The 27,813-nt window shown below is 33.9% G+C and overlaps 2 protein-coding genes across 2 annotated transcripts in view; one reads left to right on the forward strand and one right to left on the reverse strand.

Moving 5' to 3' along the window:
- The window catches only part of LOC133331362 (secernin-2), a 220,789-nt gene that overhangs the window by 135,352 nt on the left and 57,624 nt on the right, over positions 1–27,813 (reverse strand). The window lies entirely within an intron of this gene.
- LOC133331366 (tensin homolog) lies at positions 5,638–8,829 on the forward strand. Its single transcript, XM_061539763.1, has 2 exons — positions 5,638–7,280; positions 7,326–8,829. The coding sequence occupies exons 1-2, from the start codon at positions 5,656–5,658 to the stop codon at positions 8,821–8,823; spliced, it is 3,123 nt and encodes a 1,040-aa protein (XP_061395747.1). The 5' UTR covers positions 5,638–5,655; the 3' UTR covers positions 8,824–8,829.

The following is a 27,813-nucleotide window of genomic DNA, read 5'->3' on the forward strand; positions in this document are numbered from 1 at the left end:
ACAAACAAAACAACAACAATCGCATATAAAAAGCAACAACAACAATTTAAAAAACGCAAAAAGAGAGAAAATTGTCATGCTCCTTGCAAGGGATGCCACCTATATATCCTAAAAAACGTCAAACGAAAGATAATAACACTTATTCAGCTAAGCTGAATTGAAGATTTCTGACAAAAACTCATATTCAGCCGGGCTGAATTGAAGATTTTCTAAAGAAACTCTTATTCAGCCAGGCTGAATTGAAGATTTCCTAAGAAACCCTTATTCAGCCAGGCTGAATTGAAGATTTTCTAAAGAAACTCTTATTCAGCCAGGCTGAATTGAAGATTTTCTAAAGAAACTCTTATTCAGCCAGGCTGAATTGAAGATTTTCTAAAGAAACTCTTATTCAGCCAGGCTGAATTGAAGATTTTCTAAAGAAACTCTTATTCAGCCAGGCTGAATTGAAGATTTTCTAAAGAAACTCTTATTCAGCCAGGCTGAATTGAAGATTTTCTATAGAAACTCTTATTCAGCCAGGCTGAATTGAAGATTTTCTATAGAAACTCTTATTCAGCCAGGCTGAATTGAAGATTTTCTATAGAAACTCTTATTCAGCCAGGCTGAATTGAAGATTTTCTATAGAAACTCTTATTCAGCCAGGCTGAATTGAAGATTTTCTATAGAAACTCTTATTCAGCCAGGCTGAATTGAAGATTTTCTATAGAAACTCTTATTCAGCCAGGCTGAATTGAAAATTTTCTATAGAAAATATTATTCACCCGGGATGAATTGAAGATTTCCTATAGAAACTCTTATTCAGCCTGGCTGAATTGAAGATTTCCTATAGAAACTCTTATTCAGCCCGGCTGAATCGAAGATTTTCTATAGAAACTCTTATTCAGCCAGGCTGAATTGAAGATTTCCTATAGAAACTCTTATTCAGCCAGGCTGAATTGAAGATTTCCTATAGGAACTCTTATTCAGCCAGGCAGAATTGAAGATTTCCTATAGGAACTCTTATTCAGCCAGGCTGAATTGAAGATTTTCTATAGAAACTCTTATTCAGCCAGGCTGAATTGAAGATTTCCTATAGAAACTCTTATTCAGCCAGGCTGAATTGAAGATTTCCTATAGAAACTCTTATTCAGCCAGGCTGAATTGAAGATTTCCTATAGAAACTCTTATTCAGCCAGGCTGAATTGAAGATTTCCTATAGAAACTCTTATTCAGCAAGGCTGAATTGAAGATTTTCTAAAGAAACTCTTATTTAGCTGGGGCTGAATTGAATATTTTCTAAAGAAACTCTTATTCAGCCTGGCTGAATTGAAGATTTTCTATAGAAACTCTTACTCAGCCAGGCTGAATTGAAGATTTTCTATAGAAACTCTTACTCAGCCAGGCTGAATTGAAGATTTTCTATAGAAACTCTTACTCAGCCAGGCTGAATTGAAGATTTTCTATAGAAACTCTTATTCAGCCAGGCTGAATTGAAGATTTTCTATAAAAACTCTTATTTAGCCAGGCTGAATTGAAGATTTTCTATAGAAATTCTTATTCAGAAACTTAGAAACTTTTATTCAGCTAGGCTGATTTGAAGATTTTCTATAGAAACTCGTATTCAGCCAGGCTGAATTGAAGATTTTCTATAGAAACTCGTATTCAGCCAGGCTGAATTGAAGATTTTCTATAGAAACTCGTATTCAGCCAGGCTGAATTGGGGTTTGGTTAGTTTTTATCCTCTATAACTTAACAAAAACCACATGATATTTCGCAAACAGGAATGGGAAGTTATAATGGGTTTAAAAATTCTTATTCAACCTAGCTGAATGGAAGATTTTCTACAGAAACTCTTATTCAGCCATGCTGAAGTGAAGATTTCCTAACGAAAACCTTATTCAGCCGCGCTGAATTGAAGATTTTCAACATAAACTCCTATTCAGCCAGGCTGAATTGAAATTTTTTTAAAGAAACTCTTATTCAGCTGGGGCTGAATTGAAAATTGTCTATAGAAACTCTTATTCAGCCAGGTTGAATTGAAAATTGTCTATAGAAACTCTTATTCAGCCAGGCTGAATTGAAGATTTTCTAAAGAAACTCTTATTCAGCCAGGCTGAATTGAAGATTTTCTAAAGAAACTCTTATTCAGCCAGGCTGAATTGAAGATTTTCTAAAGAAACTCTTATTCAGCCAGGCTGAATTGAAGATTTTCTATAGAAACTCTTATTCAGCCGTGGCTGAATAGAAGATATTCTATAGAAACTCTTATTCAGCCAGGCTGAATTGAAGATTTTCTATAGAAACTCTTATTCAGCCAGGCTGAATTGAAGATTTTCTATAGAAAATATTATTCACCCGGGATGAATTGCAGATTTCCTATAGAAACTCTTATTCAGCCTGGCTGAATTGAAGATTTCCTATAGAAACTCTTATTCAGCCCGGCTGAATCGAAGATTTTCTATAGAAACTCTTATTCAGCCAGGCTGAATTGAAGATTTCCTATAGGAACTCTTATTCAGCCAGGCTGAATTGAAGATTTCCTATAGAAACTCTTATTCAGCCAGGCTGAATTGAAGATTTCCTATAGGAACTCTTATTCAGCCAGGCTGAATTGAAGATTTCCTATAGGAACTCTTATTCAGCCAGGCAGAATTGAAGATTTCCTATAGGAACTCTTATTCAGCCAGGCTGAATTGAAGATTTTCTATAGAAACTCTTATTCAGCCAGGCTGAATTGAAGATTTCCTATAGAAACTCTTATTCAGCCAGGCTGAATTGAAGATTTCCTATAGAAACTCTTATTCAGCCAGGCTGAATTGAAGATTTCCTATAGAAACTCTTATTCAGCCAGGCTGAATTGAAGATTTCCTATAGAAACTCTTATTCAGCAAGGCTGAATTGAAGATTTTCTAAAGAAACTCTTATTTAGCTGGGGCTGAATTGAATATTTTCTAAAGAAACTCTTATTCAGCCTGGCTGAATTGAAGATTTTCTATAGAAACTCGTATTCAGCCAGGCTGAATTGAAGATTTTCTATAGAAACTCGTATTCAGCCAGGCTGAATTGAAGATTTTCTATAGAAACTCGTATTCAGCCAGGCTGAATTGAAGATTTTCTATAGAATCTTGTATTCAGTCAGGCTGAATTGAAGATTTTCTATAGAAACTCTTATTCAGCCGGGCTGAATTGAAGATTTTCTATAGAAACTCTTATTCAGCCGGGCTGAATTGAAGATTTTCTATAGAAACTCTTATTCAGCCAGGCTGAATAGAAGATTTTCTATAGAAACACTTATTCAGCAAGTTTGAATTAAATTTATTTTATTAGTTTTAATGAAATTTGCCATATTTTCTTTAGTAAAGTTGGCATCCCTGTCTATTGTTTGCTCATTGCCCCCCTTCTTTCTCAGTATCACGCTCTTAATCTCTCGTTGCTCTGAATTCATATTTTGATCTTTAACCGCAAGAAAACTTGGATCTCTGAGTATTTCAAGTTATGTCCCTCATTGAAAAAAATTAAAATTGCTCACTCTCTTACTCCCGCTCTCTCTGGTTTTGCTCTCTGAGAAATTTGCATTAATACGATTGATATATTCCACATTGCCTGCTTTTGTTTGACTTGTATCTGTGTATTTTGTGAGCCAAAATCAATGTGTCTGTCCCAACAGATGGACAGACATACTCGCGCACACACACACTTATCAAACAAGTTTAGAAAACAACTTGTGCCAGATGACATCACTAGCGCAAAATACTACGCGTCTTGTTGTGCTTGTCGTTTGTGTGGCGTTTATTGGAATACAAAACAAAGCCAACAACAGCAGCAGCAACAACAACAACAACAGTAACAACAATTTATGTTATTCGTTAAAGTAGCAATATGTTTCAATATACGCGTTCATACTTGACTTGACTGACAGTCGGTCGGTCGATCGGTTGGGTCGGGTGTATTTTTGTTGTTGTTGTGTGTTTTTGCCCCCACTCAACCTACCAACCAACCAGTCATCCAGAAGCATCAAAGTCTCAAATATTTTATTGTGGTTATTATCATTGTTTTTGTTGTTGCTGTTTTTGTTTTTCTCTATTTTGCTTGTTTATCTTATACACCTTTGCAAAACATTAAATCAAACACACACACACACTCATACATATATTGCCTATCTTAATTTGTTTAGCATTTTACTGCAGAGTAGTTGGGTATGTTGTTGTAGTTGCTGCCGCCACTATTGCTCTAATGTCTACATTTCATGGGGATATTTTGTGAGCAGAGGTGTAGTTTAAGGAGGGAAAAAAAATTAAAAAAAATACGTTTAAAAAATTCTATGGAAATTGTTTTTGTATGGAAAACTCTTATTCAGCCAGGCCGAATTGAAGATTTTCTATAGAAATTCTTATTCAGCTTGGCTGAATTGAAGATTTTCTATAGAAACTCTTATTCAGCCAGGCTGAATTGAAGATTTTCTATAGAAACTGTTATTCAGCCAGGCTGAGTTGAAGATTTTCTAAGAAACTGTTATTCAGCCAGGCTGAGTTGAAGATTTTCTATAGAAACTCTTATTCAGCCAGGCTGAATTGAAGATTTTCTATAGAAACTCTTATTCAGCCAGGCTGAATTGAAGATTTCCTATGGAAATTCTTATTCAGCCAGGCTGAATTGAAGATTTTGTGTAGAAACTCTTATTCAGCCAGGCTGAATTGAAGATTTTGTAAAGAAACTCTTATTCAGCCAGGCTGAATTGAAGATTTTCTATAGAAACTCTTATTCAGCCAGGCTGAATTGAAGATTTTCTATAGAAACTCTTATTCAGCCAGGCTGAATTGAAGATTTCTTATGGAAATTCTTATTCAGCCAAGCTGAATTGAAGATTTTCTATTGAAACTCTTATTCAGCCAGGCTGAATTGAAGATTTCCTATAGGAAACCTTATTCAGCTAAGCTGAATTGAAGATTTCCTATAGGAAACCTTATTCAGCTAAGATGAATTGAAAGTTCCCTATAGGAAACCTTATTAAGCTAAGCTGAATTGAAGATTTCCTATAGGAAACCTTATTCAGCTAAGCTGAATTGAAGATTTCCTATAGGAAACCTTATTCAGCTGAGTTGAAGATAAAAGCTGTATAGAAAAACAAAACGAGAAGTGAAAAAATTAAAAAAAAAAATCTTATAAAAATTATTAATTTAAATTTTACGGTTTTCCCTGCCTTGAATAATACGTTTTTTTTAATATTTTATGGATATTTATTTCCCCTTTTTTATACCCCACCTGTTCACCTCCACCTCTGCTATATATTGTGGGTCTCAAATTGATGTTTTTGTTTCTTTTACATGGGTGTTTTGATCTAATGAATGTATTTGTGAGCATTTCTTTGCAATACCTTTGCAAAGAGATAAGACAAAATGTTCTCTCACCACTCTCCCAGCAAATAAAAGAGATGCCCACCTTTTGTGTTGTTATGTGGAGCGAAATACCTACACATAAAACGAATGCTCTACTCTCCTCGTTTTTTTTTGAGTGTATGATGTTGTGGGGCTCTTCTTGCCGTTGTTGTTGTTGTTGCTGCTGTATTGGACTTGTTGCTCTTTCTGTGTGGGGATTTGGCCAACAATTTGAGCGTATATGTGAATGAAACGAAAGTTTTTGGTTTCGTCCCAGCAGTCTTGAAATAATTCGCGAACTATGCGGTCGCATTACGATGAATACGCTCGTGGCGAAACGAAAAATACAACAACAACAATAAATTATAATAATAAAATGTTAAATACTAATAATAATTATAACTACAATAACAACAATAATAGTAACAACAATAGCAGCAGCAATGGTAGCATACCATATCATGCCCGTGAAAATTCGCTACCATTCAGTTATGGACAAATTAGCAAAACATCAACGCCATTGAGGCCAACGGCGTCAACAGCATCGAAGCAAACGACGTCATCGTCGTCATCATCAGCGACGCTGTCACGTAGTTATAAAAACGGTGTTGAACATGATTTAGACTTTGATTTCGATTTCGGTTTAAGTTCTGAACGCACGAACAGCAACAACAACAATGGCAATGATTATCTCGGTTCTTATGCGAAAAATTCGAATGGTGTAAATGGTTCTCGCGCTCTAAATGATGTAAATTATAATACGTCGAAAAAACGCATTGAATTTTTGGATAATTCCGGTGGGTGTACCCAAACCTTGAGATATAACAATAATTCTGCGAAGTCGGATGATTTGGATCCGACAATGATTAAAGTCCAGCCACGTCTCACTAGTCCTTTGCTAGTAAGAAAAACATTAGGCGGCAGCAGTAACACGAACTCGAATGGTAATAGTCGATCACCTACGCGCTCCTCAACCAACACCATTGCAAATACCTACCACTACAGTTATGGCAATAAGAATAGCAGCAACAGTGGTGGTGCAGATATTGGAGACAACATCTATGGCTTAAATGGCAATTTCAGTAATGGCAATAGCAGCAGCAACAACAACCACAACATTTATGGCCGCAATACACCAACATATGGCGTTGACACACTAACAAAAACCCCTGCTCGCCATGATTTCGATGAATTGCTGCGTGAACGTCGTGAGAAGGTTTTCAACGAATATCGTTCCACAACCCACGAGGTGTTGGCTGCCACACCTCCACCCAATCGTTCCCCCTTGCCACCGCCAAGGCGTTTTGTCAATGGCACCGTACAGCTGCCATCTACCCTGCCGCCCTCCTTAAATAATGGGCGAGGTTCCTCAATGTCCTCCTACTCCCAGCATCAGGGGCCGCAGGTGCCTCAACGCAATCCAGGGAAATTTAATTACGATTTCCAATTCAATCTTAATTTGGATGAACGTGAAGACGCCAACCGAGACGGCGGGGATTATCTGAGGCGCCGAACCACCAGCCAAACATTGGATCGGTCTCCGCAGCGTTATCGCTCACCGGAAAATTTGGACAATCGGCGTCAGCATCAAACATTGGATCGTTATATGACCACCACGACAACTTCGGCATCGAGTCAGCGTTATGGCGATGAACCGGATGGTGATATTTTACGAAGGCGTCCCGCAATGGATAATCGTGGCTATGAACAGTATCAAGAGAAGCAACAGCAGCAGCAGCAACAATTGTATGAAACACGCAACATTCCATTGGCCTCATACAATGTGGAACGTAATTATCACACAACAACAACAACGGCAGCATCAGCCTCACACAATCGCCAGGCCATAAGTCCAAACTCAATGTCGTCGGATATTTATGCTACGCCTTATGATGAGGAACGACATCACTATGCCAACAACAACAGGTCTATACCATTAGAGGCTAACCACAGCAACAACAACTTGACCAGCATTACAACAACAACATCAACGCTACGCACAAATCGTTATGATCAACAGCAGGCTGCTCCATATGGCAATGGTCAGATTTATGGACAGCAGCAGCATCAGCACGAAATGGCCAACAATATTGGTCAAGCGGCGGCAGCCGGAGCAACAACACCACAAATGGCCAGAAGAAGAGAGTCGTCACCTATTTATGCCACCAGTACCAAAAAGGTAACAACGACAACGGCCAACACAACAACACCATTATATCGCAGTCCAACACCACAGCAGCAACTCCAACAGCAACAACAACAAAATGCTGCCACCTCTTCCATGGCCATGTTAAGCATTACGGATTATCAAGCCAGCACTGGCTCACCAAATGGCACAATTCGACCAGAGACACCAGCATTTCCTGTTACCCCTCGGACCCCCTTTGCCACCGGCAACAGTAACAGTGCCACAATTGGCCTCAATGGCTATAATACCGCCACACTGCGTACCAACGGCTATTCTCCACAAAATTCCTCCGGCACCGCCACCGAGATACAAAATTATTCAACGGAAACAATTTATGGCAGCAATTATAGACCCAGGCTAAATTCCAGTCTTTCCATGGCCAACAGCGAACCCCAGGAGGTGGCGGCACATTTGGTAAAATTTGCCAAAGATTCATCGAAATTTTGGTATAAACCCAATCTCTCACGGGAGGAGGCAATTTCATTGTTGCTTAATGCACCACCTGGCACTTTTGTGGTACGCGATTCCACCACCTATAAAAATGCCTATGGTCTTGTATTAAGGGTGGCCCAACCCCCACCCGGCACCCAATCCACCGGCAAACCCGATGAATTGGTACGCCACTTCCTCATAGAACCCACAACGCGTGGTGTACGCCTCAAGGGCTGTGCCAATGAGCCCGTGTTCACCTCCCTCTCCGCCTTGGTCTATGAACACTCCATAAATCAATTGGCCCTACCCTGCCTGCTGCAAATTCCCGAACGTGATATTGTCCAGCCATTGATAGAGCCCAGTCCCGCCCAAACACAATTGCTAACACAAGGTGCCGCCTGTAATGTCTTGTGGCTATTTTCATGTGACACAGAATCTCTGACTGGCGAAGAGGCCATCCGCAAGGCCATACGGCAAATGAATGCTCCCGGTAATAAGGTGACACCCACCGAGGTCCATTTCAAAGTTAGCCATCAGGGTATAACACTGACGGATAATACACGTAAAAAATTCTTCCGTAAACATTATACGGCCGATATTATATCCTACTGTGCCATAGATCCCGATCATCGTTTGTGGACAATGCAGGAACATGGTAATGACAATACCACCGTGGTGGGTGCCTTGAAGAAAACCATATTTGCTTTTGTGGCTCGACGTTCGGCAAGTTCGAAGGATAATCAGTGTCATGTTTTCTGTGATTTGGCCATAAATCAGCCAGCCTCTGCCATAGTTTCGTTTGTGAATAAAACGTTGCCAACGGAGAAACAAAAGAATTACATACTCTGAGAGAGAGCGCGCGATAGAAAATAAAACCGAGCAACAAATTTTTACGAATTTCGAAAAAAAGTCCCCAAACCCCTCTACACAACAACATAACTTAACGACAGCAACAACAAAAAAAGTCCCCTTAACGATTACCATTTTTTTATTATTATTAATTATTGCAAAAACAAGTTATCAAAATAACCTTTGCTTTGTTGTTATGAAAAAAAACCAAACTAATATAATTTTTTTCTAATTTCTAATTGTATTTTATGCCTATTTGTATATGATGTTAAACCTTTATATGTATGTATATGTGTAAAACAGCAACAACTACAACAACAACAAAAAAAGAAAACGAAACAAAAAAATATATATACCACAATGAAAATGAAATTATCCTTGGTTGTGTTTATTTTACTTTATAATGCAATAATAAACAACACATGGAGATGGAGAGAGAGAGTAAGGGAGAGAGAGAGACAGCAATAAAAAAACAAATCATCATTTTGGCTTCTCGACACACAACAATCCTTGTTTTGTTTCAATCAATATCAACATTGCTTTATTTCTTCGTTAAATGACGAGAGAGAGACAGAGGAAGTTCGTATGTGAGAGAGAGTTCAACACAGAGAGATCCCCCAAGTAGGGGAACGTATGTATGCATGCCGTTGTTTGTGTTAACGGCATGCCATCATCTTCTTGTTTTGTTTCAATGCAAAGCACTGTATTATGATTTCTCCAAACAGTGGGAGAAAGTGTGAGAGCAGAGAGTTAAACACAGAGAGCCCCCACATAACAGAACGGTAAAGTAGTATCCATTGTTTGTGTAGTAAATGGCACACAGCAATCCTTGTTTTGTTTCAATGCATAACAATACATGTTGATTTCTGCCACAGGTGGGGGAGGGGGAGAGCATGCACAAACAGAGAGCCCCAACTGTGTGAGTGCAAGAAAAAAGCACAGTGCTTGCATAAAACAGTCCTGGTTGTGGTTCACTGCTTAACAAGACCTATTGATTTCTATTAATGGTAGGAGAGGGGGAGAGCATGCACAAACAGAGAGCCCCAATTGTGTGAGAGCAAAAACATGCACGGTGCTTGCATTCACAGTCCTTGTTGTGTTTTACTGCTTAACAAGACCTATTGATTTCTACCACAGCTGGGGGAAGAGGGAAAGCAGGCACAAACAGAGAGCCCCAACTATGGAAGTGTAAAGAGAAGAGAAATCAAAGCATCCGTTGTTTGTGTACTTAGGCCATAGAGGGGGAGAGAGTGCCAAAACAAAGAGCCCCAGCTGCGTGAGTGTAAAGTGAATAGTTACTATAGAACCGTTGACTGTTTAATTCGGCTCTGTCTGTTCCTGATTTAAATGGCATACAGCAATCCTTGTTTTGTTTATACATATTGATGGTCTTAGGGCATTTTGATCATTACAAAGAGGGGGAGAGAGAGTGCCAAAACAGAGAGACCCATCTGTGTGAGTGTAAAGTGAATAGTTGTATACCATCGTTGACTGTTTAAAACGACTCTGTCTGTTCCTGATTTAAAGGGCTTACAACAAGCCTTGTTTTGTTCTATACATTTTGGCGGGAGTGGGGGTGCAAAAGCAGAGATCCCCAATTGTGTGAGTAGTATAGTGAAATAAAAAAATGTAGTCATAACACCGTTGCTTGTGTAGTAAAGCGGCATACAGCAATCCTTGTTTTGTTTCATTGCCCAACAACAATACATATTAATTTGGTGGCAATGAGAGAAAATGCAAAAACAGAAATTCCCCAAATGTGTGAGTTGGGGAGAGTGAGACAGAGAGTAATATGTGGCATTCATTGCTTGTGTCTGGTGAATTGGCATACAACAATCCTTGTTTATCGTTACAATGACTACCAACACAATTTTGATTTCTCCCCCAACAAAAGAGGAGAATTGGAGAGAGTGCTAGTGTAGGAGAATGTATAATAACAAGAGCCGCCAAATGTGTGAAGAGTAGCACCGTTTTGTTTGTGTGTAGGAGTCATATATTTTACTGTTTTTTATTTTTATTTTTTTTTTTCATTTTCGAATGGCCTTGTGTTTTCTTTGTGCTGCTGCTGCCTGGTGTGATCATCACTTTTTCTCTGTTGTTTTTGTTGTTTATTTAAGCAATTGCAAAATATAGCAACAATAAATATATACAATACACAGAAATACAACCCTGAAATATGTAGAAAAAATTATTGTCTGTTGAAATCATCATCAAGAAAAGACAGGCAAAAAAAGGAAATTATACTGAAATTGTTTGTTAAACAACTGTTAATTGTTTCACGAAAACTAAACGAAAAAACAAATTAAGGAATTCAATGAAAGTAAAACGTGCATGGAATTATTCCATTGTGATAGATTAGGGTGGGGTGATTATTAAAAAGATAAAAATAAATTAAAACAAACGGTGTGAATTTTTTAAAAAATATTTTTTCTTATTTAAAAAAAAAAAACCAACAAAACAAAAGTACTTAAAAAATATTTTAACAAAAAAAAAAATAGTTTCTTAATAAAAAATATTTTTTTCTTAAAATAAATAAACGATAAAAAATAATTCATAACTTTGTATTTTATTAAGAAATATGCAATACAATAGTTTTTAATAAAAACATGTATTCATTTGTTTTTTTTTATAAAAATATGTTACCAATAAAAATAATTTGTTCTTTATACAAAAATCATTTTTAAATATTAAAATAGTTTTACAAGTGAATATTTTTTCAATAACAAAGAATGAATTCCTAACTGAAGCTACAAAAATTGAAAGAACGAAAAAAAAAAATAAAAAATTAAAATTTATAAAAAAAAAAAATAAAAAAATACACAATATTTTTTTCTATACAAAATAATAAATTCTGGGAACACAAAATAAAGGTAACATAATTACTAAAAAATCCTGGAAATTTAGGCAAGAGTTAAAAAAATGGATTTTTATTTTTAAGAAAAAAAGGGAAAAAATATTTTTTAAAGACGTAAAATAATAAAAATAAATATTGTTAATATTTTTATTAACATCAGACATTAATTTTGTAAAATAAAAATGTTTTTTTGGTTTTTAATAAAGTTTTTTTTTTTTTTTTTAAATTCAGAAGACTCATACATTAACAAAAATATTTGTTTTTAATAAAAAAAATTAATAATTTTTTTTAAATAAATAATATTTTTCAAGTTTCTCAATGCGTGGATTTTTAAAAATATTTTTTTTTAAATAAAAAAATATTATTCAAAAATGGATTTTTAAAAATATATTTTTTTAATAAAAAATATTTCAAGTTGCTCAAGGCGTGGATTTTTAAAATAAATATTTTTTTTGTAAAAAAATAATTAAATTATATTTTTTTCAGGTTTCCCAAGGAGTGGATTAAAACTTTTTTTTCAAGTTTCTCAAAATAAATATTTTTTATTTTTTAATATTATTTTTTTTAAATTTATGGAAATAATTTTTTTTCTATATTATTAAAATTGTTTAAGGGAACAAATTATTTTTAGGATTCCCCAGACCTGGATTTTTAATTTTTTTTGTTCATGATTCCCAAGCGTTGATTTAAAAAAATGTAATAAAAATATTTTCCTTGATTCCCAAAGCGTTCTTATAATTTTTAAATAAAAATATTTTTCAAGATTCCCAATGTCTGGATTTTTTAATAATTTTTTTAATAAAAATATATTTTTCGAATTAATTTTTTTAATAAAAAAATATTTTTCGAACTCCGAAGATTTATTAGATAATAAAAACTTTTTTTTTAAATATTTTTTTAATAAATTCTTGATACCTATTAAATACATAATTTGAATTTACTACACTTTACAATACAATTTATATATTAAATATTAAAAGTGGGACCTTCAACCTAACCTAGAAAATTATTCTATTTCTTTTTTTGTTTTGCCCTCCAAACCCAAAAGTGCGGCTTTAATTTGTATTCCCACATTTGGCATTTCGGTAACCATTAACCCTCCAATAAATTGCCATTAACTGTTCGTTCCGAATTTACCACCTATTAACGGTAATCAATCGGATCGTTGTCGTCGTCGTATTGGCTACAAATTCCGATGATGCATTTGTTTTTTTTTATTGTTTCCGGAATATTAACAACAACCACAAAAACGGCACCGAAAAGAAGCAAAGATGAGCTCAGCAAAAATTGTGGAGTCTTCGGACTTTGGAATTGTAAAAAAAACATAGAAAAACAACAACAAAGAAAAAAAATCAATGTTCATGTTGGGAGGTGGTGTGGTGGAACCTAGGTTGGTCGAATGGTTGGCTGACTGGCTGGCGTTTGAATACTTGTCATATTTTCTATAAATAATTGTTGTGTTCACATCGCCGTCGCCGTCGTCGTCATTATTATTATTATTTTTTGTTTGTTGTTGTTGCTCTTTTTTCATTTTCAATTTCATACCTTTTTAATGTGCAGGGCATGTCTGTACTGAATGACTAGTTTTGTTATTGTAATTAATGTCTGATTACGGATGGCTACTTGTTGTTGTTGTTGCAATTACATAGTGTGAACAGTGGTTTAAATATGGATTGGGGGTAGAGTAGACTTTATGGAGGCGAAAAGGAACACATTTTTGTTTTTGGTTTGAAATTGGAATTTGAATAGAAAAAAATATTTTCCTTGGCTCCGAGGGGGTTGGCAAAAAAAGGTTACACTTTTTTATTTTATTTATTTTTTTATGTTATTATTTTCTATTTAAATACAAAGCAATTGAAATATTTGTCCACATTTAGTGATTCTTCTAGAATTTTTATTATTTTTTTGTTTTGCTATCACTGTAGTCTACTTCGAGTATTAGGGCCAATAATAAAAACACACAACATTTTTTTCCATTTGTTTATATTGGGGCTGCAGGTTTTTTGTTGTTGTGTTTTTACATTTGTTATTGTACTTTGCGATTATTGTTGTTGTTTTCGTATGGGTTTTTTTGTTAACGTTTTGTTATTCGATCAGTGCTCCAACCTGATAACAAATCAATTAGATTAAATAGGTTAGGTACATTGGCAAATCAAAACACAATTGTTCGAAACACCGAATAGAGAGAGACGTTGTGTGTTTGAGTACTCGGCCTCTTGGACATTGATATGCTCGTAAAATAACAAGTAATAAACATGGTCAATTGGGGTCATTAACTCCACAGTAAGTCGGAGTCGGCAATCAGAATAGGGAAATGAGGTCTCATTGACGCCAGCCATCATAAGAAGGCCGATAAATATATAGGACCTGTAGTATTTTATAATTACTACATGCTCAGCTCGTGGTTTATAATTTTTAAAAAATCCACGCCTTTGAAAAAATTTTTTTTAAAATATCCACGCCTTTGAAAAAATATTTTTTTTTAAAATCCACGCCTTTGAAAAATATTTTTTAAAAAATCCACGCCTTTGAAAAAATATTTTTTAAAAAATTTACGCCTTTGAAAAAATATTTTTTAAAAAATCCACGCCTTTAAAAAATATTTTTTTTTAAAATCCACGCCTTTAAAAAAATATTTTTTAAAAAATCCACCCCTTTGAAAAATTTTTTTTTAAAAAATCCACGCCTTTGAAGAAATATTTTTTTAAAAATCCACGCCTTTGAAAAAATATTTTTAAAAACATCCAAGCCTTTGAAAAAATATTTTTTTAAAAAATCCACACCTTTGAAAAAATATTTTTTAAAAAATTCACGCCCTATGGCTTCTTAAAACAATATTTTTTAAAAAATCTACGCCTTTGAAAAAATATTTTTTAAAAAATTTACGCCATTGAAAAAATATTTTTTTTTAAGTCCACGCCTTTGAAAAAATATTTATTAAAAAATCCACCCCTTTGAAAAAATTTTTTTTAAAAAATCCACGCCTTTGAAGAAATATTTTTGTAAAAATCCACGCCTTTAAAAAAATCCCAGCCTTTGAAAAAATATTTTTTAAAAAAATCCACGCCTTTGAAAGATATATTTTTTTAAAAGATCCACGCCTTTGAAAAAATATTTTTTTAAAAAATCCACGCCTTGTGTTGAAGGGTAAATTTGTCTACTGTAATAAATTAAAAATGTGTTTGAAATTCTTTTCCAGAAATCTTCATAGATAATCTCCAAAACATTCTGTGAATCATTGAGCGACACTCAATTTCATTTAAAGTGTTTTGAGATTTATGTTTATTGATTGTGTCCACTCCCCACTTAGAAATCTAGAAACGTATTGGCCAACAGTCCCAGTCCCAATTTTTTTGTTGTCAATTATGCAATTTTTGTAGTTGTTTTTTTTTTTTTCTTTTTTCAAATTGTCGTTTGAGTTCAAGGTGGAATATTGATTAGATTTTTGCTCTCTCCCTCCTTTTGTTTGTGCCTGACCAGAGCTGGAATGATTCATCCGATGTGTGTTTATCGTTCGCACGATTTTGTTTATAATATTTTTTATTTATTTATATGTATGTTTTCTTTAGCTTATAGTATATTTCGCAGGTTCGAATGCCCCCAAACAAACAGAACAGCGAAAACCATAACATAAACAAAAGTGTAAATAAAAAATGTGAATATTTTCGTTTTTTTAGCGGTCTTTGGATGAGTAATCTTCGTAAGCGATATTACAAATCATTATTGAGAATCCGTGAGGGTCAGTCGTTTTAATAAATGACTGTCCGGCATCTTGTAGATAACCACAATTTTCACACGCCTAATGAGTAATTAGTTATAGAGTGGCCTGGTCACATATCAAATTTATCTTTTATAACCATATACAGTGAGCAGCAAAAGTCATGGTACCCCATACAAATCAAAAAATATTCAGTAATTCTTCAAAAAGTAATTTACAAAATTTCAAAATTTTGTAAAGTTGGATAATCATTGTTCACCACAAAGACTCCGGAGATAAGAATACCATTGAATGTGCAGGTCGAGGGGCATATAATTACGACACCAACTACCCGAAAATACTCGAGGTCACATTCGACAGTATGTTTAAATCGTCCGCGCAAACCACAACAGTCTGCGATAAGTTGAAAAGTAGGAACAAGGTGCTCAAGTCGCTTGCGGCAGCACTTTGGGCTCAGATAAGGAAACCTTGTTGACCTCTTACAAAGCGATAGGTCGGTCTGTTGCAAGCTATGCGGTTCCAGTGTTGTCTGCGAACTCTAGTGATACGCAATGGAGAAGTATTCAGACCTGTCAGAACGCCGCCTTGAGGACTGCGTCAGGGTACTTCCCTTACGTCTGCATAGCAATATGCTTTCGTTGCAATCATCCCAACCATCATATGGTGGATAAGACACCCCACCCAGGTGTGTCAGGAAGCATGAGCATGATGTAGAGAGAGAGGTGCAACGTTACAGAATGGAGCCTCTAGATTAAGTTGCCTATCGAGCAGGTCTGAATAGCATTCATACTGATGCAGTTGCTGCTACCCTGAACGAATACACAATGAATGGCGTACTACAGCAAATTAAAGTAATATTTAATTTTTTTTATTAAAAAAAATATAAAACAAAATCGACCTAGTGACAAGTCCATATTTTTGCACAGCATAAGTCTTGGTACCCGTGGAGAAAAATAATGTATTATTTAATATTACTTAATTTTTACAATTAAATTGACTTACCTAATATGTGGTAGGATATCCCTTGAGTTTAAAAATTTCATCCAATTGTTCGGGCATAGAGTATACAAGTTTTTTAGTGTAATCCGGCGATATTTTACCCCATTCTGTCAGAAGAATTTCTTTGAGTTGGGCCTTACTGGAAATTGTATGATTTGTATGATTCGTTTATCTAGATTATCCCATGTGTGCTCAATCGAATTTAAATCGGGGCTTTGTGGAGGTGTTATCAGCATGTGTGGTGTATTGTATACGCTCCAATTCTTAACGTCAATAGCAGTGTGTATGTTTTGGATCATTGTCCTGTTGGAAGTAATAATTATCACGAATGTTGAGTTTTTCAGCACTTTGATTCAAATTTTTGGTTCAAAATATTTTCGTGTAAACTGTTTTATTCATTATTTCCTCAATGAATACCAAATGGCCAATACCAGTTGCTGACATGCATCCCCATACCATTACTTCTCCACGCCCTCCGTGCTTTACTGTTTTCCGAGTATTCTTTGGATTGAGCTCTTCCGCTTTTTTTCTGCCACACCAAAGAGCGTCCATCTGACCCAAATATGTTAAATTTCGATTCGTCCGAGAAAATAACTTTTTCCCCGAAATCATTTGTCTTGTTTTTATATTCATTTGCAAAATCGACACGCTTCTTTCTGTTTGTTTTGTTAACAAGTGTTTTTTGCGGGCAGTGCGAGCATTGAATCCACACTTCTTGATGCACCTACGTACCGTGTCTGCTGAAACTGCTTTCCCAAATGATTCTTTTAAGTCTGCAGCGATATTAGGAGCGCTGGTAAATGGATCTTTTTTTAATAATATATTGAATTTTTCGTTCATCTCTGATGTTGAGCTTCCGGGTACGGCCTGATCGCGGTTTATTTTCTAATATTTTTCTTTTTTTGTATCGATTAACCACTTTTTGGACTACTGATTTCGTTCTGTTTATCATTTTACCTATTTCGGAATAGGATTTTCCCATTTCATGATTATTAATTATTATTTTTCGATCTTCAATAGTCATTTAAAAAAAGAAATACTTGCTTTCACTTGTTGCATTAAGCAAATGCTTGTGGAAATGTGGAAAGTACCGTTATCGTTTTAAAAGAGAATTTGACAAAAATCTACATAGTTGCCACATATTTTACTAAACGATGTTATCCCATAAATCATGATGCAATAGAGTCTAAACGCAATCAGAGAGTCACGAGTCGGCGTCATACGTTTTCGCCGGCGTGAAAACCAAACGAAAGAGTTGGCGTTAGCGGCACAAAATGTCAATTATTTGTTTTCATTTTCTGGCAGAAAATTTTACATTGTGCAAACCAAAATCAATATATTATTTAATAAACAATAATGTCAAGGAACATGGATAAAATTATTGAAAAAAAATTATTTATTTTTTTTTGTTTTTGTCTCGATTATCTATCAAATTTTTCCATATAATATTTCAAATGGTTGGCAACCCTGTACATCGAATTTAAGTAGAAATTACCCACTTTGACAGTTAATCAAGACATCAGCTGCGCTAAATGGACTACCTATTCATTGTGCCATGCCATAAATGATGTGTAATATCAGCTCTGACCAGGGGTACAATGACTTATGCTGTGCAAAAATTTGGAGTTGACACGATCTCGATTTTTTGTATGGTTTGTTGGAACAAATAAATGAAATATTACTTTCCATTGTTGTAGTATAGAAGTGAATAAATTAAAATAAATATAATTGTTTAAAATTTTCTAAATTATTTTTTGAGTAATTACTGAATATTTCTTTTTATTTGTAAAAGTAGCCTCGTGGAACTTTGGAGCCAAATGAAATTTCGGAAGTACTTTTTCCAACAGAAGTAACCTGTGGGGGGCTATCCATTAAATAAACTTCATATATGATGAAGACCTTTATCATCATCTCGATATGTATGTATGTAACTTTGGTGTCTATTCGAATAGAACGGCAAAATTTTCAATAGCTCTACATAAATCATTCATTCAATCAAAATTAAATCATCATTCATTATCTGGTCAAAGACTTTTTTCGCACTTCTAGGGTAAGCCATAAAAAATACACATTCTTATAATTTCACAGACATATATACATACAGACATATTCCAACTGATCCATTACAAAAAAAAAAAAAAAAAAATTGGCGCCAAACCCATAGCTTCAAGTCCTCATCTTTTTCGACTCATGTATTCAAATGACGCACACATGCCCATCACTCATCGCCCTCATGGTGGGCTCAATAGGTTCAGTTTTTCTTCGCCTTCGCCTTCTCCTTCTTTTTGTTGTTGTTTTCTAAATATATCAGAAAAAAAAAACAAAAATGCTTTAATCATAAAACAATTTCAATGGCAAAATAATAAAAAGCGCACACAGAACAAAGCCATTTAAATTATTTAAATGAGTGTGGCGTTCTAGAACAACAAGAAGCATTAACGGCAAATATTGAAAAAAAAATAATTGTATAACATACATTGGTGTTGGAATAATTACAATATACAAATAAAAAATTAGAAAAATATTCAAAATTTTAAGCTTACAAAAAATGTTTACTTAAAAATAAAAATATGAAAAATTTCATGAATCGAGATCTAAAGGTTCACCCAAATCCAAATTTACCAACTACCCTCCTCCATCATCCAACAAAACTTCCGGCATACTCCGATCCTACACCCCCACAATAATTTCAAATTTCAGGATTCCAAACCTATTGGTTCACCCACAATTCAAATTGTACTAAATTTAGTACACAGTAGTACCAATTTCTAAAACCTCACACCCCAATTCTACACCTCCACAGAGATTCTAAATCAAAATTTCAGGATTCCAACTCCATCGGTTCACCCACAATTCAAATTGTACTAAATTTAGTACACAGTAGTACCAATTTCTAAAACCTCCTACATACCTCAATCCTACACCTCCACAGAGATCCTAAATCGAAGTTTCAGGATTCCAACTCTGTCGGTTCACCCACATTAAAATGGTACTAAATTTAGTACATAGTAGTACGAATTTCCAAAACTTTCTACATACCCCAATCCTACACCTCCACACTGATTCTAAATCAAAACTTTAGGATTTCCACTCTATCGGTTCACCCACAATTCAAATTGTACTAAATTTAGTACACAGTAGTACCAATTTTGAAAACTTCCTACTTACCTCAAACCAACACCCCACAGTGATCCTAAATCCAAGTTTCAGGATTCCAACTCTGTCGGTTCACCCACAATTAATATTGTACTAAATTTAGTACACAGTAGTACGAATTTCCTAAACATCCTACATACCCCAATCCTACACCTCCACACTGATTCTAAATCAAAACTTCAAGATTTCCACTCTATCAGTTCATCCACAATTCAAATTGTACGAAATTTAGTACACAGTAGAACGAATTTTCAAAACTTCCCACATACCCCAATCCTACACCTCCACACTGATTCTAAATCAAAACTTTAGGATTTCCACTCTATCCTAAATCAAAATTTCAGGATTCCAACATCTATCGATTCACCCACAATTAAAATTGTACTAAATTTAGTACACAGTAGTAGCAATTTTCAAAACTTGCTACTTACCTCAAACCAACACCCCACAGTGATCCTAAATCCAAGTTTCAGGATTCCAACTCTGTCGGTTCAAATTGTACCAAATTTAGTACACACTAGTACACATTTCTAAAACTTCCTACATATCTCAATCTTACACCTCAACAGTGATCCTGACTCCAAATTTCATGATTCTAGCTCTATTGGTTCACCTAAAATTCAAATTGTACCAAATTTATAACCCATAAGTATTATTTTCTAAAACTAAATCCTGACCCCAATCTCAATCACCCCTACAGTGATCCTGACTCCAAATTTCATTGTTCCCGCTCTATAGGATAACCCAAATCCAAACTGTACGATTTAGTACTTTTCGATTTCCGATTATAGTACGATTTAGTACTTTTCGTACTCATAAGTAAAAAATGTCCAAAGCTACGTACATATCCCAATCCTATAATCCGACGATAATGTAAATTTCAAATTTCAGGATTCCAGCTCGATTTGTATCTGCAAATGAATGTTTTACCAAATATATAGTACTTTTCGTACACATGAGTACACGCTTTCAAAATCATCTCCTTAATTGGACCCTGCATCTCAACCATAATTCACACTCCAAATGTCAAGTTTTTAGCGCAATCCGTTCACATGCTGCAGAAATGTACCAAATTTAGTACATTTTCGTACTTTTCAGATAGTTATAGTTCGAATTTCCAAAACCCCTTTGGTACATCTATCCTAAATTCCATCAATGGCCACCAATCCAAATTTCAGAGTTCTAACTTTACTGGTTCGCCAACTACAAATGGTATCACATGTAGTACTTTTTAGTACTTTTCGTACCGTTCTAGTACGAATTTCCTTATATGTCACCTTTGGACCATGAGTGACCCTCACCCAAAATTTCAAGATTCTAGCTTCAGCCGTTTCTTCTGGGCGTTGATGAATCGTTAAATCAGTCAGTCGGTCAATCACTTTACTCTTTCATTAGTATAGATTAAATTTGTACCAAATATAGTACCATATAGTACTTTTCGTACACATAAGTACACACTTTCAAAACCATATGGACCCTACTTATCAACCTTAATTCACACTACAAATTTCAAGTTTTTAGCGCAATCCGTTCACATGCTGCAGAAATGTACCAAATTTAGTGCATTTTCGTATAGTTATAGTTCGAATTTCCAAAAATCCTCCGGTACATCTATCCTACATTCCATCAACGACCACCAATCCAAATTTCAGAGTTCTAACTTTACTGGTTCGCCAACTACAAATGGTATCACATGTAGTACTTTTTAGTACTTTTCGTACCGTTCTAGTACGAATTTCCTTATCTGCCACCTTTGGACCAAGAGTGTCCCTCACCCAAAATTTCAAGATTCTAGCTTCAGCCGTTTTGTCTGGCCGTTGATGAATCGTTAAATCAGTCCGTCAGTCAATCACTTTACTCTTTTTTTAGTATAGATTAGTACTTTTTAGTACTTTTCGTACCGTTCTAGTACGAATTTCCAAAAACCCAGCCTTATTTGAAAAATATTTTTAAAAATATTTTTTTTCGTGGATTTTTTAAAAATATTTTTTTTAAATAAATATATAGAAGCTGTATGTATATGCAATTCTTATAAAAAATAGAAGTTTTCTGATTTTTCTATGAATTGAAGTCCATTGTAGTCGTGTGTTCCCATATGAAACAATTTCATTTCCAACAGCAGCCCCAAATATGAGGCTGAACAAAGAATTGATAAGCTGGCAATTCGTTTGAAATTTTTCAGACAATTTTTCTTTCTCTTTCTTTTTTTTTTGGTAGGAAAAATATTAAGCAATCTGTTTTTCCTATTTCCCTTTGTAGCTAATGCGGACTGATTGTCCCGCTTTTTAAACGGCGGTGCTAGGTGAATGAATGCGTAAATGAAATGTTGTGTGGAAGACCACAACGATGAAACACATATGGAAGATATACGAACATATATAAATGGTCTTTGTAATGTACATTTGCCATTAAAGATGATATTGAAAGATCTGTACGAATATCGTACGCCGAGATATAATTGTGATTTTTTTGTTTTTTTGTTGTTGCATTCAGTATATCGGAGGTTATTTTTAGTTCATAATATTCTTTTGTGGTATTAAAATTTTAAATGGAGCATCATCATTTATTATTGCTGATCATCAGCGTCATAATTTGTTTGGTATTTTTGTTTTTAGTTTTTTTTTTATTTTAAAGGAAAAATGGGAACAGGTAGAGCATCGAACAATTCAGATATTTTTTAGTTGAGAGAAAAAAGAAGAAAATTGATTCCAAGAATACTCATGGAATTTATATACTTTTTTTAATTTTTAAGAAAGTGTTGAAATATACGTTCCGAAAAATAATAAATTTATATTAAATTAGTGGATCTGGTATTCTCGAGTTACTGAAAAATCTGCCTAAACTGCACGTATCTGAGCTTATTTTTTTAAATTCATGCTCTTTATTTAAAATTTTGTCAGCTAACTTTTAAGAATTTCAATAAAAAGTTTGCAACTGTTCTTTAATTAACTTCGGAACAACCTTATTCCAATAAAAAATTGCAGGGTTTGGTGATGATGTCAATTGCAATACAAAAACAAAACAATAAAAACTATTTATTAGCCTCAAGATGATTATTTCGAAAAATAATTAAACCCAGATGGAAAAAGCTGCGGTCAGTCATATGGAATATTGGATGCTCTACATATTCTATGTTGAAAATATAAATAATCGTTAGAGGACTCCAGCATTTAAATGTGAGTAAATCTTTTGTGTCTCGTACCATCGCTCGTTACCGTGATACTGGTAACGTAGCCCCACGTCAAGGAAGTGGACGGAAGAAAACAGCAACATCAGCAGAAATGGTTCGAAAAGTAAAGAAACGACTTGATAGAAACCCGCATCGCAGTGGCCGAACAATGGCTCGTGAGCTGAACATATCGCAATATTCCATTCGGCAAATATTGAAAAATGATCTCGGAGTAAAGCCATTGAAATTCCAAAAAGTGCAAGAACTTACACCGCAACAGAAAGAAGTGCTTCGCTTGGCCGAAAGTGGTGAACTGCCGTATTTGGTTTTCTCCGATCGGTCTGATGAATATAAACAATTATTTAAAAATATATTATAAGCGTGTATAAAAAATTATTTGTTTCAATTCCTTCCATTTGGAATTTTATTAAAAATTGTGGAATTTTGTAAGAAAACTTTTATAAAACGTGTGGAACTGATATTAAATTTTAGACACTGTATGTAAACACAATTTTTAATGAAAGATATTCTCAAAGAATATTATTTATGGGCAAGATTAGAAGTCCTATAGATGATTACCTTTAAGAAACATCTAGAACTGAGGTATTCTATGTCATATAATTTATAATTTTATACGCTTTATGGACTTACAATTTTTTATTTAAATGGAGATCTTCACTTGATACTGAAATATTATTTACGGACAAGATTACAAATATTTTTTAGAATATAATAGTTCCGTTCCAGAACCTAAAAGAATCTACTAATTTTACAAGTTTTGTATCTTTTTCTCGAAAACCGATCCTGATCCCCCAAAACTGGTAAAAAACTGAATCAAATTTAAGAGAGCACAAAACAAAATGGCGTTCTCTTTGTAAACTTTGGTCGAGTAAAAATGGTAAACAGGAATGCCTACTTCTGATTGGCTGTTATGTTGATTTTGAAGTATTGCCATCTAATTTTGGCATATTTACTAGATTTGCGTTCCCGAACTTTTTTAATTATTTTTTTACTGTGAGAGCGATTTTGAAATGTTTCCCTTTTACTAGCTTTACTATTAAAAAAATACTGGAACAGACCCAATATTTTTAGAACATGTGGAACTGAGGATAACTATGCAGTGCGATTTATAATTTTAGACGCTATATGTACATGCAATTTTAGTGAAATATATTCCCCTATATTTGTATATTGTCGAACTATTCCCAAAAGGGTGTGTATTCCTTTTTCTAGCCTAGCAGACGGTGGAATTTGTAGACGACAAAAATGGAGGCCCTGACATTCTGCCTGAAAAATATTAACGGAAACGGATTCTCCTAATCATAGAATACTTAAAACTGAAGTCTTCTATGCCATGCGATTTATAATTTTAGACGCTGTATGTACATGCAATTTTTTAAGAAAAATATTCCTATATATTTAAAAAAAAATTCAAATCATCTCCCAAAGAGTGTATTCGATTCTAGCCTACCAAACATATTTAGAATACAAAAAACGGTAGCCTTAACATTCTGTCTGAAAAATATTTAAGGACAAGGTTCGAAAAAATCTTTACAGCCCTGTAGGAGATAATCTTTATAGAAGACCTAGGACTGAATTAATCTATGTCATTGGATTTATAATTTTAGGAGCTGTATGTAGATGCAATTTTTAATAAAATATATTCCCATATATATTTTTGTTAATTTTCAATCATCCCCATAACAAAAACCTTTGTAGACCCATAGCATATACTTTTTACATAACAAGAAGAAAGATTTATAATTTTAGACGCTGTATGTATACGCAATTTTAAATAAAACACGATGTATTCGATATTCTAGCCTACCAAAAGGGAACATTTATAGACTACATCTCTGCAGGAATATATTTTACGAACAAAATGGGAAAAACCTCTTTGTTGACCTATACAAGATAATTTGTATAGAATACGAGGAACTGAAATGCTCTATATCATACGATTTATAATTTTAGACGCTGTATGTATATGCAATTTTTAATGGAATTCCACATATTTATAAATTTTCAAATTATTCCCAATAGACTCGGTACTCGATCTAAAAGCCTACCAAATGGAGATATTTACAGAGAACAAAAAGGTAGTCCTTGAAATTCTTCTGGAATTTTATTAGATCTCAGAAAAGTTTTTAAAAATAGTCGAACAATTAATGAGGTTTTATCTATCTCCTATTTCAAATTAATTATTTTATAGATGACTATATAAACTTTTTATAGAACCATCGCTTATGTGCAAAATTTCAGTATTCTATAGACGCTGTATGTATACGCAATTTTTTAGTAAAATATTTCCACAATCTTTTTATAAGTTTGATAATTATAATGATTTGAAATACAATTTCGATTATTAGAACTCCTAAACTTCGTAAAATTTCACCGTTCTCGTAGTAATCTCTGTAGACAACATGAAGATCGTCTTTATGTTCGACCAAGTTCTTAGGGGAAACAAAAAGGAATTATGTTCTTAGAACCTATAATTGTGAGATGCAAAATAGGAATACTTAGTCGGGAGTAAAAGTCGACTTTTCGATTTTTGCCTGCGACTTTTCGAATTTTGGCTTTGATTAAAAAGTCGACTTTTCGATCTTTCGATTTTTCAAAATATTTTACTAACTGAAGCAACATCGACTAAAAATTTAATTTTTTATAAGAATTGTTGTCAACAGATGAAATAAAAATTTGGAATATGTAATCTTTGGGCAATTTCGGCTTTATGATAATAAACTAAGTACTTATGAAGAAAATCAAAATTCGATCTTGAAAAGTTGACTTTGCGATTTTCTCAAAGAGTCGATTAGTCAAAAGTCAATTTACTTATCCCTAATGCAATGTACGCTGGCATTGGAAACTGGTTGTAGAATTTTTATTCTTGTGTTTTTTTCGACCTTTTTGGTAAAATTTTTATATTTTTAGAGGATTAGTTCATTTCATTTAAATCCAAAATCTATTTAAAAAAATCCACCTACCATCTTTACTCATTATAGGGTATATGTATTCAAACAAAGCTCACCCAAAAACCGTACTCCCTCAAATTGTCGCCTGAGCAGTTCGTAAGAAATGCAGTCAAGCATTAAAGGGAGGTTGATCGTTCTGATATTCAATTTAGAAAAATAAAAAATCTTTGAAAAAATACATTATATGGTAATTTTTAAATTGAAATTCAAATTTACAAACATACAGACAACTATTTATATATGAATCTATACATTTTCTTTATAACTAAGTTTCTTTTTTGCAATACACATGGGTAGGAGTCGCTATCGGATATATTCAAGATCATAGCTATCTAATTCTAACCCACACACAACAAACAATAAATTGAGAAACCGGACAAACGTTTTATTTGTTGTTGCTTTTATGTAAAAGTTGATATTTTTAATTAATTCTCATTGATAGATAATTAATTAAGAAAAATGTTTGCATTTCCGTTTTCGAGTGGCTTATTATTGTAAATGTCTGACAGGTATTAGAGTGGTTGTAATTTGTAAGAACGACTGGAGATTTTTTTTATAGGGGAAAGCTATAGAATTGTAGGGCCTGAAGAAATTTTATTATATGCTACTAGAAAGATTCATAGGGGGCTAAAAATGCATTTATATTAGAACTATTAGGATTTATTTGTCATATATGTAATGGAATCGACAATTTAGATCTACTGGATTTAATAAATCCGGTACAATGTAAACATTCTATATGAATGAAAAATTTACGGACGACGTAAAAAAGTATTTAGATACCACAAACAAAATGACTAAAAATTAATCATTATATAAGACTACAATTGGGAGGGAATCAACAGAAGGTGAAATTCTATCATACGTTTTATAATTTTAGACGCTGTATGTATACGCAATTTTTATTGAGTATAATATTGCCATATATTACTGATATTTTAATCCAATTTTTAATCAACTGATGATAGAATGAAGTTTTTGTAAACGCCTGGAAGGGAACATTTATAGGCTACAAAAACGATTCTCCGACAGAAGAAGAATTTCTCTATACAAAAGCCGTACATACTTTGGACGGAGGCACTACTTCTAAACTACTGGCTAGGAATACTTTTCTGACGACAATTTAGAGATGTCCTGAGTGAAGGCTTTATAAACGATTACTATGGAATCTTTATAGTCGAAAATAAAATCTGGTTGGAAATCAGCACGAGGAAGTTTTTTTAACCTGCTAGAAGGGAAGGTTTAGATAAAACATTACTGAATATAAAGGAATTAAGAAGCCCCTCCAGAATTCTAGTACAAATTGAATACACCCCTACAAATTATAATTTAACGATAGTATCATAACTATTTAGATTTTTTTAACGTTTCCTCTTGTAAACTAGAAAATTTTCTTTAAGGAACACTTTAAGCGGAGGTGTATTGTACCATATGATGTATTTAATTATAGACGCTGTATGCATATGCAAATTTTTTTTAATATTATCAAATTTTTATTAAATTACAAAGTAACCAGAAAACCTTGCAGTGATAATTTCTTTGGAACTATTCCTACAAAGGAATAGTTCCATGAAATGTAGTTCCCATAGTTAATTTTGCTGTTCTTGTTCCTTTCACAGATCTCGCTTCATTCCATATTCTTCATTCGTTCTCGTTCGTTTTTCAGATACTGTCACATTGTTAAACATATGCTCGCCAATTTATTATTTTGTGAATAATAAAGTTATTTATGAAAATTAAGTAGATAAATAATAATAAATACATTGTTCTTATCATCCTGCAATTGACTTCTGTAGCTTATTAACTTCGCACAACAATTAACAAAATGGCGGAACTTTGAAATTTTTTTTTTTTTGGAAAATCGCCTATTTTTTACCACAAACTAAGTTAAAAAATAAGAAAGTTCTTCACCGATTGGCTTTATCCTAGTTCATACGAGAGCTATACACCCCCAGAGGAACGTGTCAAAATTTGGAACCGATTGGATTATTAGTTTTTGAGTTATCGTGCCCGCCATTCACAAAAGAGAAAAACGCGTTTAAAGTTTGAGAAGCCCTTTAGCCGTCACTTGATGCTGACACAATAAATCGGCTATATCTTCAAGAGTTCTTGAGATTTTCTC

This window comes from Musca vetustissima, unplaced genomic scaffold (genome assembly GCF_032173495.1).
Source record: "Musca vetustissima isolate MV318-11 ecotype Yass unplaced genomic scaffold, APGP_CSIRO_Mvet_v1 utg4927, whole genome shotgun sequence".
In the NCBI taxonomy this organism is placed as follows: Eukaryota; Metazoa; Arthropoda; class Insecta; order Diptera; family Muscidae; genus Musca; species Musca vetustissima.